This window comes from Seriola lalandi, unplaced genomic scaffold (assembly GCF_002814215.2).
Source record: "Seriola lalandi dorsalis isolate HSWRI2012SDOR001 ecotype SW California unplaced genomic scaffold, Sedor1 jcf7180002054544, whole genome shotgun sequence".
In the NCBI taxonomy this organism is placed as follows: domain Eukaryota; kingdom Metazoa; phylum Chordata; class Actinopteri; order Carangiformes; family Carangidae; genus Seriola; species Seriola lalandi.
The window spans coordinates 4,898,434-4,917,426 of record NW_019525097.1 but is presented as its reverse complement, the minus strand read 5'-3'; the positions used below and the strand labels follow the sequence as shown (position 1 = coordinate 4,917,426).

The window sequence follows — 18,993 nt, the reverse complement described above, 5'->3', positions numbered from 1 at the left end:
AAGACATTTGAAAATGCTTCCATGGTTTGTTGGAATTAACTATTGTAGGTATTTTTTTTTTTTTAAATTCTTATCTTAATTTTTTATAGACAAAACAAAAAATCAATTAATGACAAAATAATCGTCAGAATAATCCATAATGTTGCTGCCCTTGACATGAGGATACAATTATTAAACTAGGAGATCCACTAGTAACTCCAAAAAGACATATGCACTCAGCTGATAGCTCAATATAAATGAATTAAACAATCATAAATTAATCAGCAGGCAATAAGTGGAACTGAGAAATCAGCTGGCACTCTTGGTAGATTTTTTTCTTTTACTTGTTTGTTATTTATTAGCTGTTTCTGACGCCTCGACCCGTTCCTAATGAAGTAAAACCTCAAGCTTGACATTTTTGTAAATTTTGGAGGAACAATTATTTAGCAGCATATTAATGACCCAATGCGGTTATTATTATTATTTCAAATAATATATGAGTAGTACCAGTTAGTACCAGTAGACGCCCTTCCACATTTTTCAGCTCCGTCCAGCGGCCACGTTCCGACAGACAAAACAAGCGCGCTTGTGATCTGGTACGTAAAGCGCTTGCGTCAATGTTTTTGAAGGCCCGTGACTAGCCAGCGTGCTAACCCAACATTCGGAACGTTACAAAGATTTTCATTATTGAAAACCTTTAGATAGCTGTTTTCATCTTTTTATACGCCACCTGATTCAGGGTATGTATACATGGATATTTTCACATGTATTCCGAACTCATTTATTCCGCAAAAGTAAGTTTTGCCTGTTAGCTAATGTTAACTTAGCCCGATTTGGCTGTGCCCGGTACGGTAGCGTGCTTAATGCTAGCTTTAGCTAACTAAGCTGCTAGTTTTTTTAGTAACTTGATTTGAGGATGAGATATTTAGCTACAACTGAACGCACTGCGATAAAATAAAATAGTAACATATCAACAATGCGGCTTGATATTAAGTTAGTGAGCGTTACCCCGCTAAACGAACAGCTGGATAATATAAGGCTCAATTCGATACTCGGTTTGTAACGTTAGCCCAAGCTAGTTTGACCAGTGTTTTTCTCAGTGTCCTTTTAACGAAATAAGCAAATACTTGCATGAGTTTGGACCGTATTTCTAATATGGACGTTACACTGCTTGGGGGACTCAACCGAAGTGTGATTTTTAGCATATTGGGCATTAATAGACTGCTGATGGCTTCCACTTTTCCTTCAGGTCGGTGCGATTCACACAGAGAATGTCCTTCCCCCCTCATTTAAACCGGCCGCTATTGCCCCCTCCTGGGATTCCCCCTCAGTATGCTGGCTTCCCCTCAGGTAAGCACCTACCTGTTCCTCCTTAAATGTGTATGATATTCTTTATTCACTTTTTTTACTTTAGTGATGAAAATAGTATTTTTTGTAAGGTTATTGTTATTGTGTAAGGTATAATAGTTGGTATAACAGATTCTTAAGTAACCAGCAGTGACTGAAAGTAGTTGGCTTATATCTATATTATTTTAACTTCCAGCAAAGTATTTGACTTCAGACAGCTTTGTCTCTAGTTGATGTGCTCTCCCCTTGGTGGTTGCAGGAACTCCAATGATCCCAGTTCACATGGGCATCATGACCCCCACACCTGCAGTGATGGTGCCTTCTGTGTCGGTGGTCAGTAAGCCTGCAGTTCCTAGGAAGGAAGCTGTTGCCATGCGAGTCAAAGACAACGATGAGAACAGTGGCCCCACCACCACCGTCTTTGTGGGGAATATATCAGAGAAAGCTTCAGATATGCTGATCAGACAGCTTCTGGCGGTAAGGGGCAGATAGGGATTCACAAATATTGCATATGTCCTATGGAATAGTTTTGTAATTCATAAAGCATAGTATTCTGGGCATGAAAAGTGCATCCAATATTTCTTTGAAATGACACTGATTTGATCCTGCTATCCTCTTTTTAAGCATTCAAATCTGCAACTTCCATGGTTAGGTTTTAACAGATGCGGTTATATTACAGATCTTTCAATCAATTACAAATATCTTATTTGCGTACACTGATGCCATATATATTAAAAGTTGTGGAATTTATTTATCAAATTGTGTAGGCAGCCTGTTGTTACTGAAAACTATGCTATGGCACTTTTAAAAGATCCACTTCTACTTGAGTTGTGAACTCCTTTTCCCTTTGTACTTATGTTGTAGAAATGCGGAATTGTTCTGAGCTGGAAGAGGGTTCAAGGAGCCTCTGGCAAGCTTCAAGGTAATACATAATACACACATCAAGCATCTATAGGTCAGAAAATATTAATATAATTCATGGCTAACTTTGATTATTAGCTGTAAAATACAACACATTTTCATTTTAAACTAATCATCAGTAATGACAAAATAAATTAATCTGAATTGATTACCCTATAAAACCATAGATGACCATATTTTAACCTGCCTCAATATCTGTTGCAGCTTTTGGGTTTTGTGAGTACAAGGAGCCAGAGTCTACGTTACGAGCCCTGCGGCTGCTTCATGACCTGCAGATTGGAGACAAAAATCTCCTAGTGAAGGTGGATGCTAAGACAAAAGCTCAGCTAGACGAGTGGAAGGCTAAGAAGAAGACTGTGAATGGGGTATGAATCTGTTTTTGCAAATTACTGGTTGCGAGTTTAATCACTATACCTGTATTCATTGCCTCAGGAGTCAATCGTGCACCTGGCCTCGTTCCAGATGTCTTAATCCCTGGCCACACCTCATTCTGATACATTTGTTAAGTGATTCAAATGTACATGTATCTTTTACCTATTTCAGTGACTAAATTAGATAGTAAAAATAATTGTTTTTTGTACTGGCAGAATAAAAAGGCTGAAGACGGAGGGGATGATGAGGAAGAGGTTCTAGACGAGGAGACCAAGAAGAAGGATCAGATAATTAAAGGTGCTATCGATGGGTTGATGAGGGAATATGCTGCCGAACTCAACGCACCTTCACAGGATGAGGACTCCCAGCGTCGAAAGAGAAAAAAGGAGAAAAAAGAAGAGGTATACTAACCTTATGAACCCTCTTTCAACTTGTACCACTATTCTCTTAGAACCTGAAACTGAGCATCGTTATTTCAACCTGAGAACTGACTTCTCCTTCCTTTTCCCATAGGATGACATTAACACAATTGATATGGAGGAGGACAAGAGAGACCTGATTTCCAGAGAGATCAGTAAATTTCGTGACACTCACAAGGTAAAGTGGCTCCTTTGATATTGTAGTTGACATTACAGGTTTTGGACAGCAGCTGCTCACATAGTTCACTCCTAGAGCTTGCAACATTTAGTTGACACATTTACCAAGCTTTTATTGATCTCAGTAACATGCATACTGTGCTACAAATTGGCAGTCCTTAAAATTTACACCACCAAACACCTTAATTTGCCCCATATTATATGAAATGTTTCATGTTCAGTATTCAAACACCACAAGTAGGCAGACAGAAAGTTTTTTTGTCACCTTTCAAAGGCGTGATTTGACACCTGTGACCACCGTAGTGAAACTATCTAGATTGACTATCTATTGACCATTATAGATCCATTCTTCATTCATCACACAAAAATGCATGGAGACGATGTAAAGTTACTTAAAAGCTAATCTATTCATTAAACCCCACCATTATGATAGTGATCATATGGTGACTAAAGCAAGATGAATCTCAGAGCTTTGGAAAAAGTTGCGAGGATAGGATGTAAGTATCAGCCTTCATTTACTATATACAAATACTGGGCGTCCCCCTCTTGAGGACTTGCATAGGGGCAACTGCACTGCGCTTAAGTGTGTGTTGGCCTGGGTGTGTGGGCTTAACAATTTGACACTATAAAGGTACTTACCTGCTTTTGATCCTGAATTCATGACAGCATTGTCTGTTACCCCAAAATCTGGAAAGTCAGCGAACCTGTGCGAGTCCTCTATGAATTATGGTCTGTCTTAATGGTGTTCATGTTGAAGCACAAGGACTATTGTCAATAACCACTGCAGTGACTTTGGCTGTAGCCTTTATTATGCTAGTGTGGGGGGGCGCCCTGTCCACAGCAGCATGCTGATCTGAAGACTGACAAGGTACGTGCTCTCTGTATGTGTTGTGTGATTTTTCTCTTCAATCTCTTGCTCTACATCACTATCTGACACTGCCACATTTTTCTTTTTAGTAAGATAGTTCAGTAAGTTTATGCACACATTAATACGTAAATAAACAGGACAGAACTGTATTCTCTAGTAAACAGATCATTGTACTTGAAAAAATATGGAAATTGCAGAAACCAGGTCCCAAATCCAGGTTTAAGTTTCAGCCCAAAACGGGAAAGAGAAGATTGCCAGAAAAGTATTTAGAAGTGTTATATCACTACTTTTTCATTTTTCCAATTGATTGCCCTTGCTTTTAAGAATTGCTATTATAATAATAATTCTATTAAAAGAGCTGCTGTAAAAAATAAACACTACTACAAACAGTGAGTAAAATCTACACTGATAAACGGCTAGATCTAATAGAAAAATTATGTTAGAATCATTATTTGCTCACAACAGTGCAGTCGGACAAGTATTTATTTAAGGAGCCCAGGTAGACACTGTGCAGAGGTAAGTGAAATAAACCAAAACAGATGCTGAATTTTACACCTGCCATTAAATCAGTCAAATAGATTTGTACTAAAGTCAAGGCATAGAAGTAATAAATAATAACACCTAACCTGAGGTATATAAGTTTTAAATTTATTTCTAACATCTCCCATCTTTCCTTCTGTTGAGTTACATTACACCCAAGGCTTTTAGTCATGTCTGTGTTTCTTCCTGAAGACCAGCTGACTTCCTGTGGTTTCAGATGACTGTTAAACTTCAGGGTACATAAAATTTACATTAAACTGAGTTAATTCTGATGTTGCACTTGCAATAGAAAAGCAAGACATTGAATGAAGTGTTTTATTTCATTCCGTTCAGGACTCTTGTTCTGTATCAGATGCCATTTTTAACTTTAAATGTTACCAAATCCACTCAAAGCCTTGTGTGTAATGCCTATCAAGGCAAAGTTGTGGTGCGTGTGTGTGAGTCTGAGTAATGAGTCATGAAGAGCTGCTGAAGACTTCTGCAGGGGTAAGACCGCTTCTACAATTTCATTTATCTGTGCAGAAATGTAACTGATGTTCATTATGTTCATTTCTTGATTTTAGCACTTTACTGAATGATATTGAAGTAAAGGCTATTGTTGTTGATGATGATGATTATGATGATGCCTAAGCAAGACAGAATCCCATAACGTTTTTCCCTTGTATACCGTGTGACCTGCTTTCCTCCCAGGCCTAACTTAAAAGGCTTGTAGGGGCAGCGAAGGGCTGAGTCCATAGTTCAACACCTGTAAGTCACAAACACCTAGTTCAACAAAAGACTGACGCCTGTTTTCTGTTTTTGTTTTCCTTGTTCTGAGAGGAGGACTCTTAAGGAGAGAAAAAGCATTGTCTTTTGCAGCGCCTTTTTCTCGTTATGAATGCCTCAAGTTGAACATGTTCCACAGATCTTTTTGACCATTAAAGTGGTTTCCAGTTACACTCTTGTTAATCTGTAGTTTATAATGCAAGTTTGCAGCAAAACACTTGATTGTATTGCTTTAGATAAAAGCTGTCTCTCTGCGAGAGAGAGCCTTTTGATCCTTCCAGGTTTTCCCCAGTTTGAGTTATAGGATTCCAGCCTCTCTTAAAAGCCTTGCACTGACTAGTATAGGGCATGCTACCATATGAAATTTCCTAGTCTATCTTCAAAATCTGGAAACCACTTGATCTGTGCACAGTAGCAAATTGACTCACTGGACCACATGTGGCATCGACTGAACCTGTCTGTGTTTTGCTCTGCAGAAACTGGAAGAGGAGAAGGACAAGAGGGAGAAGGAGCGGCTGGAGTTTGAACGGGAAAGGAGGGAGCGGGAAAAAGAGCGAGAGCGGGAAAGAGAGCGACGGGACCGCGAGAGGGAGAAGGAACGAGAGAGGGAGCGGGAGAGGGAAAGGGAGCGAGAACGGGAGAGAGACAGAGACAAAGACCGGGACCGCAGGACCAGAGAACGAGAGCGAGACAGAGACTGGGAGAGGGACAGAAGCCGGGACAGGAGCACTGACCGCAGCCGATCCAGGTAGAGAGAAAACCCTTCATGTCAAAGGTCTCAAATACAAACACAGTAGAGCTGTGTAAATGTTGACTGTGATGGATTATCTGTTTGCAAGTGTAAAAATGTATGAGATATTAAACTCACCAACAACCTAAGTTTGCTTTACTTGGTATGTTGGATAAAAGCTTTTCCCTGGTGATTAACGGCCATACACACCCACATCAGTGTTTTCACTTACTATACCTTGTCTCAGGACCGCGTGAGCCTATACAGACCGTGCTTGATTGACATTTCCCTGATGGTTCTTTTTCTTAAGACTTATACTTGCCAGGTATTGTCTATTGTTCCAGATCAGATTCAGTGCTAATTTACTTCTATCCTTGTTTTTACAGGGAGATGAGTCGAGACCGAGACAGAGAAAAGAAGCGAGACCAAGAGGATGAAGAGGAGGCGTATGAACGCAGGAAGCTGGAGAGGAAACTCAGAGACAAAGAAGCAGCCTATCAGGAGGTAGGGGAAGGCAGAATGGTGACCCGAAGGGTTGGAGACTGCTGCATGACTGCACGGTCACAGGTTCAATTTTATCACAAGAAATGTGTCTTTGAGAAAGACACTCGGTGGCGGGATCATAGCTCCTACATCCTAAATACAAAAGATAACAATTATTGGGTTCAAGAATGGAAATGGGAACCCCAGAAAGTGTGGGGATAAAGATGTCCAATTTAAATAAGGAAAAAAAAAGAAAAACGTCTCATGTATAACTCTCTTTGCTTGACGTTATGGGATATGTTTGTATTTTTGCCTATGCTTATGTGACACTGTATTTACTACAGCGTCTAAAAAACTGGGAGCTCAGGGAGAGGAAAAAGGCTCGGGATTACGCCAAGGAGGCCGAGAGGGAAGATGAGCGCCGACGAGAAATGGTGAGAGGACGGTGAATGACCAGTGATGTTCACAGAGGTGTCATACTTAAATTTGAACACTTGGTGTACACATTATCTTCATTTAACAATCCAGAAAATTACTTAGTTTTACCCTAAACCTAGCAAAATTTGTTAATCTGTATTTGAATGGAGCCTATTTGATCTTAGTTTAAATTTGAAATGATTGTCATTGAAGGATATATTTTATTGTTTCAAGGCCTGTTCAGTTTTTTTCCCCATTAAACAGCACTATTAAATGTGCATGCCACTGTGTTTTCATGAAGACTTTAATGTGGTGTTATATATCCACATAGATACATTTATACAATAGTCATTCAAAGAAATTTGATTATATTTATCCTGAAAAAGCTAAGCATGAGCCTGTGTGTCTTCAGGTGAAAGAGGGCAAAAGGCTAAAAGAGTTTCTTGAAGACTATGATGATGACAGAGATGACCCAAAGTACTACAGGTGAGCAACTGAAACAAACATGCTGCTGTACTGTCTTTACTTAGGCCAAGAAGATAGCCAGTGAAAAATAAATGCATTCCTCCCTCTGTAAAGAGGCTTTGAATCTGACATTTTGCCTTTAAAAAGCTTGAGTTTACAGATCTGTGATTTTTTACATAATTTAATGAACTGACAGTGCCGGAAGTGCTGTTAATTTTAGACAAACATACACAGAACATATGTTGCTAAACATCATATATTTATTCAATTGCTCTATGTGAAAAATCTCAGCCATGTGGCACCTACACATGTAAAAACATAGTAAGACGCAGCAGCAGATGCTGTGTGACCCAGATCTGACTTTTTCTAGCAGATGCAATACTGCAGCTACGGCCATTGTTCTGAAGCCTGTTATTTTTGGTGTGACCCCTAGGGGCAGTGCACTGCAGAAGCGTCTCAGAGACCGGGAGAAGGAGATGGAGGCGGACGAGCGTGACAGGAAGAGAGAGAAGGAGGAGCTGGAGGAAATCAGACAGAGGCTGCTAGACGAGGGACACCCAGACCCAGACGCAGAGCTACGCAGGGTATGCTTGTCTATAATAATGATAATGTGTGTGTTTGCCTGTATATCTGCAGTGATGAACATGCTGTGTATTGTCTTTGTGAAGGTCACTGTATCATCTGAATCTCTCTGCACCTCTGCACATCAGGGGTGTCCAGCTTTCATTGTCTGCTGACCTTCTTTTCTTGAAAACACAGCAATTGGGTGTTTATTTTCTGTATATCTGCCTCTTATTGGTCCAGATGGAGGAGGAAGAGGAGGAGCGTCTGAGACAACCTCCCATCATCCAAGAGCCGGAGCCCGAGGAGGAACGGGAGCGCCACAGGGGTTCACGAGACCACCGGGACCGTCGAGGGGAACAGGACAGATCAGAGGCCCGCTCACGGCCCGCCCACTCAGATGACGAGGTGGAAGAGGGTGAGGAGGAAGATTATGAGAACGATGAAGATAACCCTGATGTAAAACCGTGCCTGAAGCCCACGATGCGGCCCATTACAGCAGCACCCTCAGTGTCGTCGGCCAGCGGCAATGTGTCCCCTAACACACCTGGGGACGAGTCGCCTTGCGGCATCATCATCCCCCATGAGAACTCGCCCCCAGAGGCCCTGCCTCAGGAGGAACACCGGCCAAAGATCGGCCTCAGCCTCAAACTAGGTGAGTCTCAGTGTTTACAGAGGACTAAAACTTATTTATCTATTTTATGCAACAATTTTAAGTATTAGTTAAATGTTAACCCACTTTTCTGATCTACCAAACATTCACTTGTTCTAACTTCTTAAATGTGAAGATTTGCTGTTTTTCTCTGTTTTATATCATTATAAATAATGTCTTTGGGTCTTCAACTTTTGTAGAAAAACAAGCAATTTGAAGATGAAGGCATTTTCTACTTTTTTATGACCTTCTATAGACAAAAGGATTAATTGTTTAATCAAGGAAATAAGAATGAAAATAATTGTCAATTGCAGCCAATTTCAGTGGTTAATTTGTATACAACAAGAGCACCACTGCTTCAGGAAGATATGAAGTTAAACTACTGTGATATTGACAGATTTTCCTCTAAATACACAGTCATTTTATTTTAAATGTAATTGTATTGGTCTGGGTTAAAGGAAGTTGCCTCTTTCTAGATTTTGTTACAATGTTCAACAATCCTCAGTCCTGAAGATCCATAGATACAGTACAAATTTCTGCACTGATAGTAGCCTCCATAGATCACAATGCACACTTTCTGTTGTTAGTGGCTTGTGTGATACATCCACTTAAATGGATTTTTGTCATTTTAACAACCACCCACCACACAACACAGTTCTGCTCTCTCCACACGAACTTTCATTTAACTGGAAAAACTTACAAAGCGGCCTTTGTTATGATTGCTCTCTACACTTTTATGTATGGAGCACAAAGAGCCCCATTCTCAGTGGACATTGAAATTTAGTCTGGATAATGTAGGAATCACTAACGGAAGAAGATGTAGATAGGTAAGATGGAGGGAAACAAATGCAGAGAAAACTGAATTATGACAGTCCCAGATTATGTCAGATACCAGATTTGAGATGGAACTGTATTTGAGGGTGAAGTAATTTAACTACACACAGCAGTCTAAGCCACATGTAATTAGTACTGCATAAATTCCACTAACTTTACAATCTGTAAATGAAAATTGTATATTTAAAACTCCTTGTCCTCTCCAGGTGCCACTGGAAGCCCCAGTCAACCCAACGTAGGTAAAAGGAAGAAGCTGCCCGTGGACAGCGTCTTCGACAAGTTTGATGACGAGGAGGCCGATGAACAGCCCCGCAAGAGGAAACTGGTGCCGCTGGATTATGATGACGACAAGAGCCTTGGGGTGGACGGGGCCGGGCTCTCCAGCATAAAGGGAGCCAATGCCGAAGAGAAACGCAAACACATCAAGAGCCTGATAGAAAAGATTCCTACAGCAAAACCTGAGCTGTTCTCCTACCCGCTGGACTGGTCTATGGTTGATGCGGTGAGGAAAAGAGGAGAATTGTGATATATTTCATCTTTCTTTAATCTCTTTCTAAGCAGACGTGTTAATTAAAGAATATTATGGTTTAGAATATTGGCCTTGAGGAGGATATGGGTGATGTGTTTTAATAAAAGACCACATTGAATATATATACAAACTTTGCGCTCGTGACCTCTGAGCAGCTTCAGACAAAAAAAAAGATATTCACTTCTCTCTTCTTGTTTTTCCTCGATTTTTCTTGCTGGCCTGAATTAAAAAGTAGCAGTTATTCAGAAATGGAAGTGTATCTAACTGCCATTTATAAAACAACTTGTGCTTTTACCTCCTTCTGCAGACGTTAATGGAAAGACGAGTTCGCCCCTGGATCAATAAAAAGATCATTGAGTACATCGGAGAGGAAGAGCCAACATTAGTGGACTTTGTCTGCTCCAAGGTATTGACCATGATGTTTATACATCTGCATGGCTTAAAGTTCCCCAGCACTGTGCCGGAAATCCAGTGTGGGCCCATGTTAGATTCGAAAATGGATAATTACATGTCTATGGAAAATATTATTTTGTAAAATTAAGAAAATAGATTTCCTGAATGTTATTGCAACATAAAAGTTCTCCCATACGTTTTATCTAACCAGCTCCGTATCTGGTTAAGACATTCCTCTAGAATGATACATTTCTGCTATTCTTAATCCAGAGGTGAGACCTCTCTCTCTCTATACTATGACGTTTTTATTACTTTTCATGCCTTACTATACTGACGTTTTTATGACTTATCATGCCTTACTGTACTATGATGTTTTATGCCGTATTATACTATGACCTTTTGATGACTTTTTGTGACTTACTACACTTGACGTTTTTATGACTTTTCATGCCGTACACTACTATGACGGTTTGACTTTTCATGCCTTACTATACTATGACATTTTATGCTGTACTATACTATGATGTTTTATGCCTTACTATACTATGATGTTTTTATGACTTTTCAATGCCTTACTATACTATGACATTTTTATGACATTTGATGCCTTAGTATACTATGACATTTTATGCCTTACTATACTATGATGTTTTTATGACTTTTGATTCCTTACTATACTGACATTTTATGCAGTATTATACTATGACATTTTTATGACTATTCATGCCATATTATACTATGACGTTTTTGACTTTTTATGCCTTACTGTACCATGATTTTTTTATGCCTTACTATACTATGACATTTTTATGACTTTTTGTGCTTTATTATACTGACATTTTTATGACTTTTGATGCCTTACTATAGTATGACGGTTTAATGTCTTTTGATGCCTTACTATACTATGACACTTTTGTTACTTTTCATGCCTTACTATACTATGATGTTTTATGACTTTTTATGCCTTACTATACTATGACCTTTTTATGCCTTACTATACTATGAGATTTGTATGACTTTTTGTGCCTTACTATAGTGTGACGTTTTATGCCATATTATACTATGGCCCTTTTATTACTTTTTAGGCTTTACTGTACTATGTTGTTTTTATGACTTTTGATGCCTTACTATAGTATGACATTTTATGCCGTATTATACTATGATGTTTTAAGCCTCACTATACTATGACGGTTTAATGACTTTTGATGCCTTACTATACTATGATGTTTTATGACTTTTTATGCCTTACTATACTATGATTTTTTATGACTTTTTATGCCTTACTATACTATGACTTTTTATGCCTTACTATACTATGCCATATTATACTGACGTTTTTGATTTTTGTATGCCTTACTATACAATGACGTTTTATGCCATATTATACTATGACGTTTTTATGACTTTTTATGCCTTACTATACTATGAGATTTTTATGACTTTTTGTGCCTTACTATAGTATGACATTTTTATGACTTTTAATGCCTTACTATACTATGACATTTTGTGCCTTTTTGTCTTACTAAACTATGACTTTCTATGCCTTACTGTACTATGACGTTTTTATGACTTTTTATGCCTGACTATGCGTTTTTTGACTTTTTGTCTTACTATACTATGACATTTTATGCCTTAGTATACTATGACATTTTATGCCTTACTATACTATGATGTTTTTATGACTTTTGATTCCTTACTATACTGACATTTTATGCCATATTATACTGTGACATTTTTATGACTTTTGATGCCATATTATACTATGACGTTTTTGACTTTTTATGCCTTACTGCACCATGACTTTTTATGCCTTACTATACTATGAGATTTTTATGACTTTTTGTGCCTTACAATACTATGACATTTTATGCCATATTATACTATGACGTTTTTATGACTTTTTGCGCCTTACTGTACTATGGCCTTTTTATGACTTTTTAAGTCTTACTATACTATGATGTTTATATGACTTTTGATGCCTAACTATACTATGATATTTTATGCCATATTATACTATGGCCTTTTTATGACTTTTTATGCCTTACTATACTATGACGTTTTTATGACTTTTTATGCCTTACTATACTATGACGTTTTTATGACTTTTTATGCCTTACTATACTATGACATTTTTATGACTTTTTATACTATGCCCTTTTTATGACTTTTTAAGTCTTACTATACTATGATGTTTTTATGACTTTTGATGCCTTGCTATAGTATGACGTTTTATGCCATATTATACTATGCCCTTTTTATGACTTTTTATGCCTTACTATACTATGACATTTTTATGACTTTTTATACTATGCCCTTTTTATGACTTTTTAAGTCTTACTATACTATGATGTTTTTATGACTTTTTATGCTATGGCCTTTTTATGACTTTTTATGTCTTGTTATACTATGATGTTTTTATGACTTTTTATGCCTTATTATACTATGATGTTTTAAGCCTCACTATACTATGACTTTTTCTGCCTTACTATACTATGACATTTTTATGACTTTTTATACTATGCCCTTTTTATGACTTTTTAAGTCTTACTATACTATGATGTTTTTATGACTTTTGATGCCTTGCTATAGTATGACGTTTTATGCCATATTATACTATGGCCTTTTTATGACTTTTTATGCCATGTTATACTATGACGTTTTTATGACTTTTTATGCCTTACTATACTATGACATTTTATGCCATGTTATACTATGACGTTTTTATGACTTTTTATGCCGTACACTACTATGACGGTTTGACTTTTCATGCCTTACTATACTATGACTGTTTTATGACTTTTTATGCCTTACTATACTATGACTTTTTATGACTTTTTATGCCTTACTATACTGTGACTTTTTATGCCTTACTATACTATGCCATATTATACTGACGTTTTTGATTTTTTTATGCCTTACTATACAATGACGTTTTATGCCATATTATACTATGACACTTTTATGACTTTTGATGCCTTACTATAGTATGACATTTTATGCCCTATTATACTATGATGTTTTAAGCCTTACTATACTATGACGGTTTAATGACTTTTGATGCCTTACTATACTATGATGTTTTATGACTTTTTATGCCTTACTATACTATGACTTTTTATGACTTTTTATGCCTTATTATACTGTGATTTTTTATGCCTTACTATACTATGCCATATTATACTGACGTTTTTGATTTTTTATGCCTTACTATACAATGACGTTTTATGCCATATTATACTATGACACTTTTATGACTTTTGATGCCTTACTATAGTATGACATTTTATGCCCTATTATACTATGATGTTTTAAGCCTTACTATACTATGCCCTTTTTATGACTTTTTAAGTCTTACTATACTATGATGTTTTTATGACTTTTTATGCCTTACTATACTATGACATTTTATGCCATATTATACTATGGCCTTTTTATGACTTTTTATGCCATGTTATACTATGACGTTTTTATGACTTTTTATGCCTTACTATACTATGACATTTTATGCCATGTTATACTATGACGTTTTTATGACTTTTTATGCCTTACTATACTATGACCTTTTTATGCCTTACTATACTATGAGATTTGTATGACTTTTTGTGCCTTACTATAGTATGACGTTTTATGCCATATTATACTATGGCCCTTTTATTACTTTTTATGCCTTATTATACTATGTTTAAAGCCTTACTATACTATGAGATTTTTATGACTTTTTATGCCTTACTATACTATGCCGTATTATACTGACGTTTTTGATTTTTTACGCCTTACTATACCATGACGTTTTATGCCATATTATACTATGACGCTTTTATGACTTTTGATGCCTTACTTATACTATGACGTTTTTATGACTTTTTATGCCTTACTATACTATGACATTTTATGCCATATTATACTATGTCGTTTTTATGACTTTTTATGCCTTACTGTACTATGAGATTTTTATGACTTTTTGTGCCTTACTATAGTATGACATTTTATGCCATATTGTACTATGTTGTTTTTATGACATTTTATGACTTAATATACTATGACGTTTTTTGCCTTACTACTATGGCGCTTTTACTACTTTTCATGGATTAATGTTATCTGGCACTATGCTGGAATTCAGGCGTGGGAACGTTTTGGGGCTTTTCAGGCACAGACATTTTCATTGCTTTAAGCCCTGCATCTGACTTGGAGGGAAAGTGAAATGACGAAAATAAAATGGTTCTATCTTTTTCTCAGGTGATGGCTCACAGTATGCCACAGAGTATCTTGGATGATGTTGCTATGGTGAGTAATCACTCACATTGTTGAATGCTTTTATTTTATGTTCATTTTAACTATGAAAACTGCGCTTTGCCATCATTATTCCTTTATTTTATATTATGATTTATGAGTAATCTTCTGAGCAGATCCTACAGCCCAGGTAGTCTCTCTGCAACTCTGTTCGAGGACCCTTGTGGACTTGATGACTTTACAGATTCAAATGTTTCTCTTATCTAAATTGCAGACCACTTGTTAAATTCTCTTTTTTTGCTCCTGCTCAGGTTCTTGATGAAGAAGCTGAAGTGTTCATTGTGAAGATGTGGAGGTTACTCATTTATGAAACAGAGGCTAAGAAGATTGGACTGGTGAAATAAGGAAAAACACCACTGAATGAAGATCAACTTTTTTTTCTGCTCCATACATAGTGTATAATACTGTAGCGCAATTATGTCACCCGAAACGAAGCGACTTGTTCATACCAGTACAGACTGTAACTGCAGATTCTGCTCATTCTCACATTTGCACACTTCAGGTCTTGTCTTTTTTTCCTCAACATACTCAGGCTACCTTCACCTCCCCTCTCTGTTTGCAGGTGCTGACTGTATTGGTGTACTTTTGTGTATATACAGTGTCATTATTTGGCAATGATGAAATAATTCTTAGAAGAAGCTGCTGACAGGCACAGAGGACCGTTGTTGTGTTGCCAGTTAAGGTCTCTTGGTCCTATAATTTTTCTTTGTATACATGCCAACATACTTTTTACGGGAAGAGTCAGTCTGCAGGATCGCAACGAGCAGCCAGTGTACCAGTCTCATGAACTTTTCTTTCAAGTATTTAAGATGTGAAATCTGGCTTGCAGTTGAATGTGGGTTGGTTAAGTGGATAGATGTTAACAGTATGCATAACTACAACAAGGATGTGATTTTTTTTTTTTTTGTTTTACAGGATTATTTATTCAGGGTTTTGGATTCAACTCCAACTTATTTCTGTCAAGTTACGAGTTTCCTTCATTTTTCCATATCACATTCCTGATAAACGTGTTGGCATGTTCTTGTCCTCAGACACCTAGTTGTCATTTGAAGTGCGTCTCTAGAATAATTTGGGTGGTGACATCACTGCAGCAGCAAAAGCACACACGTTATGACCACTATAGGAAAATGAGCTAAGAATGGGAAAAAAAAACTGATTTGAAGTTGTGAAGATGCTCTCGATTTGTTTTTGTATTGGTGAACATTTGAATAAAATTGATTTTTATAACTGTGTTAACAGCGTTTGACTTCCTCACCCTCATTTATTTCTTTTGTAACAATTGTTATTAAATTTGATTTAGTCGCAGTCACAAAGCCAACCTTGTTTACATGATGCTACTGCTTTCTATCGCATAAACCTTAATCAGTTTCATTGTTTGGGGAACTTATTTTGAATATCTGTCTTATCACAAATGAAACACTGAAGCCCAGTTCATTTGGTACCAATTACAGGGAAAATATTCTTAAATTGATGCCCTTTCAATTAATTTTAGACAGCACATGGAGTCAGGTGAAATTGCAAAAATTTTAAGTGTCTTGGGAGAAGCATAAATCAAACATTTACAATAAAAGGAACCTGGAAAATTTTACTTAAATTTTTTTGGACTTAGTGTTTCTTTCGCGAGGCTTTATAGATGATGAACGGGCATTTTGTCTTTCTAAACATATTCAGAATATAGGCATGCTGTGGACCAAATTTACTACTGTTGCTGACAATGTGAAGTCTTTTAATTTATCCATCAGAATAATAAGGGAAAGTCTAATGCCACTTCATTCAGTCTACTCACAGCAGCTGACACAGACACATTGAGATCAAAACTTCCAGAGCTTTATTGATGCCATGTGAGCTGAACAAGAGCAGGTCTCGTCAGTAAAAACCCTTTAAACTGGAAGAGAAACAGCACAAAATCAAGTCACCTCTGACTGGTGTAGAGACAGACGAGCCTATGCGTTTCCCCATAAATCAATCACATCCAGTGACCAGCCAGAGATGAAGCGCCATGGATACTGAAGACACTGGGCTCTTAAAGCAAGACGCAAGTGAAGGCCACTGCTTGTAAACAGCTTTTGTTGTTTTAGAGTTATTATTTATTCAAATCGGTGTACTTAAAAATAGAAACTATATTGGTGTGTAATTTGTAATTTAACGTTTCCTTGTGTCCATGTCTGGATAAGAAGACAGTATTTTGAGTGACCATCTTCAGACAAATCCTGCTAATGAACAAACCTGAATGTTTGCCAATGAACTATTAACGCCAGTTAATGTTTGCAATGTGAAAGTTAACATCTGTTGGACTGAGCGACTGGCCAGGTCTGTCCACATTTTCTCTTCTGATGTTTTTCCCTCCATCCTTCTTCCGAGGACTGACTCTAATCCTCTGCTTTGGCCTCCATCTCCTCGGCGTCATCGTCTCCATCCACCTCAGCGTTCTCTCGCTCTAACCTCTCCAGCTGCCGGGCGAGCTCTGTCTCATCCGTGTCTGTCACCACCTTGGGCTGAAGGGGACAGTTTACAGTTTAGTTATTTAGCTATTTAAGCAAAGAATAATAAAACCATGGCACATTTCTACACAGGAAGTATTTTGACCAGTTGTGCAGGGGAAAAAATAAAAAGGCTGAGGATAAAGGTTGAATGTTTTGAGAAAAACTGTTACAAGGACAATTTTGAGAAAACTCAATAATATGTGATAAAGTGGGACTTTAACTAGAAAAAAAAATGTACTGACATGAATTGAAATGTGACACAGGTTTGTTCTCACAATAATTCAAAATTATGGCTCAGAATGACTAAAATGTCTTTCTCAAAATATATAATTTTTTTCCCCTAACAGCAACAATAATCCTTTAGAAACTAACATACTGTAGCAGTTAAAGGAAGTCATGTATGATCTATGGGTGAAGTGAAAAGATTCACAGATGAGGCTGGATGACAACATTATGTTTACTGTACAGTGTAACTATAATTTACTGTACTATGACGTTTCTGTGACTTTTTATGCCTTACTATTCTATGACATTTTATGCCATATTATACTATGACGTTTTTATGAATTTTTATGCCTTACTGTACTATGACATTTCTATGACTTTTTATCCATTATATACTATGACATTTTATGCCATATTATACTATGAGGTACTATGACTTTTTATGCCTTACTGTACTATGATGTTTTTATAACTTTTTATGCTTTACAATACTATGACATTTTATGCCATATTATACTATGCCGTTTTTATGACTTTTTATGCCTTACTATACTATGACATTTTTATGACTTTTTAAGTCTTACTATACTATGATGTTTATATGACTTTTGATGCCTTGCTATAGTATGACGTTTTATGCCATATTATACTATGACGTTTTTATGACTTTATTATGCCTTACTATACTATGACCTTTTTATGCCTTACTATACTATGCCATTTTATGCCATATTATACTATGGCCTTTTTATGAATTTTTATGCCTTACTATACTATGACATTTTTATGTCTTACTATACTATGATTTTTTATGACTTTTTAAGTCTTACTATACTATGATGTTTTTATGACTTTTGATGCCTTGCTATAGTATGACGTTTTATGCCATATTATACTATGACGTTTTTATGACTTTATTATGCCTCACTATACTATGACCTTTTTATGCCTTACTATACTATGCCATTTTTATGACTTTTTAAGTCTTACTATACTATGATGTTTATATGACTTTTGATGCCTTGCTATAGTATGACATTTTTATGACTTTTTATGTCTTACTATACTATGACGTTTTTATGACTTTTTATCCATTATATACTATGACATTTTATGCCATATTATACTATGACCTTTTTATGAATTTTTATGCCTTACTATACTATGACATTTTTATGTCTTACTATACTATGATTTTTTATGACTTTTTAAGTCTTACTATACTATGATGTTTTTATGACTTTTGATGCCTTACTATACTATGCCATTTTATGCCATATTATACTATGGCGTTTTTATGACTTTTTATGCTATGACCTTTTTATGACTTTTTATGCCTTACAATACTATGACATTTTATGCCATATTATACTATGCCGTTTTTATGACTTTTTATGCCTTACTATACTATGACGTTTTTATGACTTACTATACTATGCCATTTTATGCCATATTATACTATGGCCTTTTTATGAATTTTTATGCCTTACTATACTATGACATTTTTATGACTTTTTATGTCTTACTATACTATGACGTTTTT

General features: G+C 36.6%; 2 protein-coding genes across 2 annotated transcripts in view; one reads left to right on the top strand and one right to left on the bottom strand.

The window, feature by feature from the left end:
* Positions 1-561: 561 nt before the first annotated feature.
* rbm25b (RNA binding motif protein 25b) lies at positions 562-15,974 on the top strand. Its single transcript, XM_023415068.2, has 17 exons — positions 562-719; positions 1,229-1,329; positions 1,586-1,803; positions 2,191-2,248; positions 2,452-2,612; positions 2,835-3,020; positions 3,133-3,216; positions 5,865-6,136; positions 6,505-6,622; positions 6,946-7,035; positions 7,431-7,504; positions 7,917-8,067; positions 8,288-8,699; positions 9,737-10,032; positions 10,367-10,465; positions 14,689-14,736; positions 14,994-15,974. The coding sequence occupies exons 2-17, from the start codon at positions 1,251-1,253 to the stop codon at positions 15,084-15,086; spliced, it is 2,439 nt and encodes an 812-aa protein (XP_023270836.1). The 5' UTR covers positions 562-719; positions 1,229-1,250; the 3' UTR covers positions 15,087-15,974.
* A 579-nt stretch (positions 15,975-16,553) lies between these two features.
* eif2s1b (eukaryotic translation initiation factor 2, subunit 1 alpha b) overlaps positions 16,554-18,993 on the bottom strand; it is a 10,145-nt gene continuing 7,705 nt past the window's right edge. Inside the window, exon 8 of the mRNA XM_023415069.2 lies at positions 16,554-17,237. Within this exon, the coding sequence (XP_023270837.1) occupies positions 17,112-17,237 (126 nt within the window). The 3' untranslated portion in view covers positions 16,554-17,111. The remainder of the gene's footprint in view (positions 17,238-18,993) is intronic.

Coding starts and splice junctions, on each gene's coding strand:
- rbm25b (XM_023415068.2), top strand. CDS start 1,251: ATGTCCTTCCCCCCTCATTTAAACCGGCCGCTATTGCCCCCTCCTGGG. Junction 2,249..2,451: donor AGCCTCTGGCAAGCTTCAAG/GTAATACATAAT, acceptor TATCTGTTGCAG/CTTTTGGGTTTTGTGAGTAC. Junction 6,137..6,504: donor ACTGACCGCAGCCGATCCAG/GTAGAGAGAAAA, acceptor TTGTTTTTACAG/GGAGATGAGTCGAGACCGAG.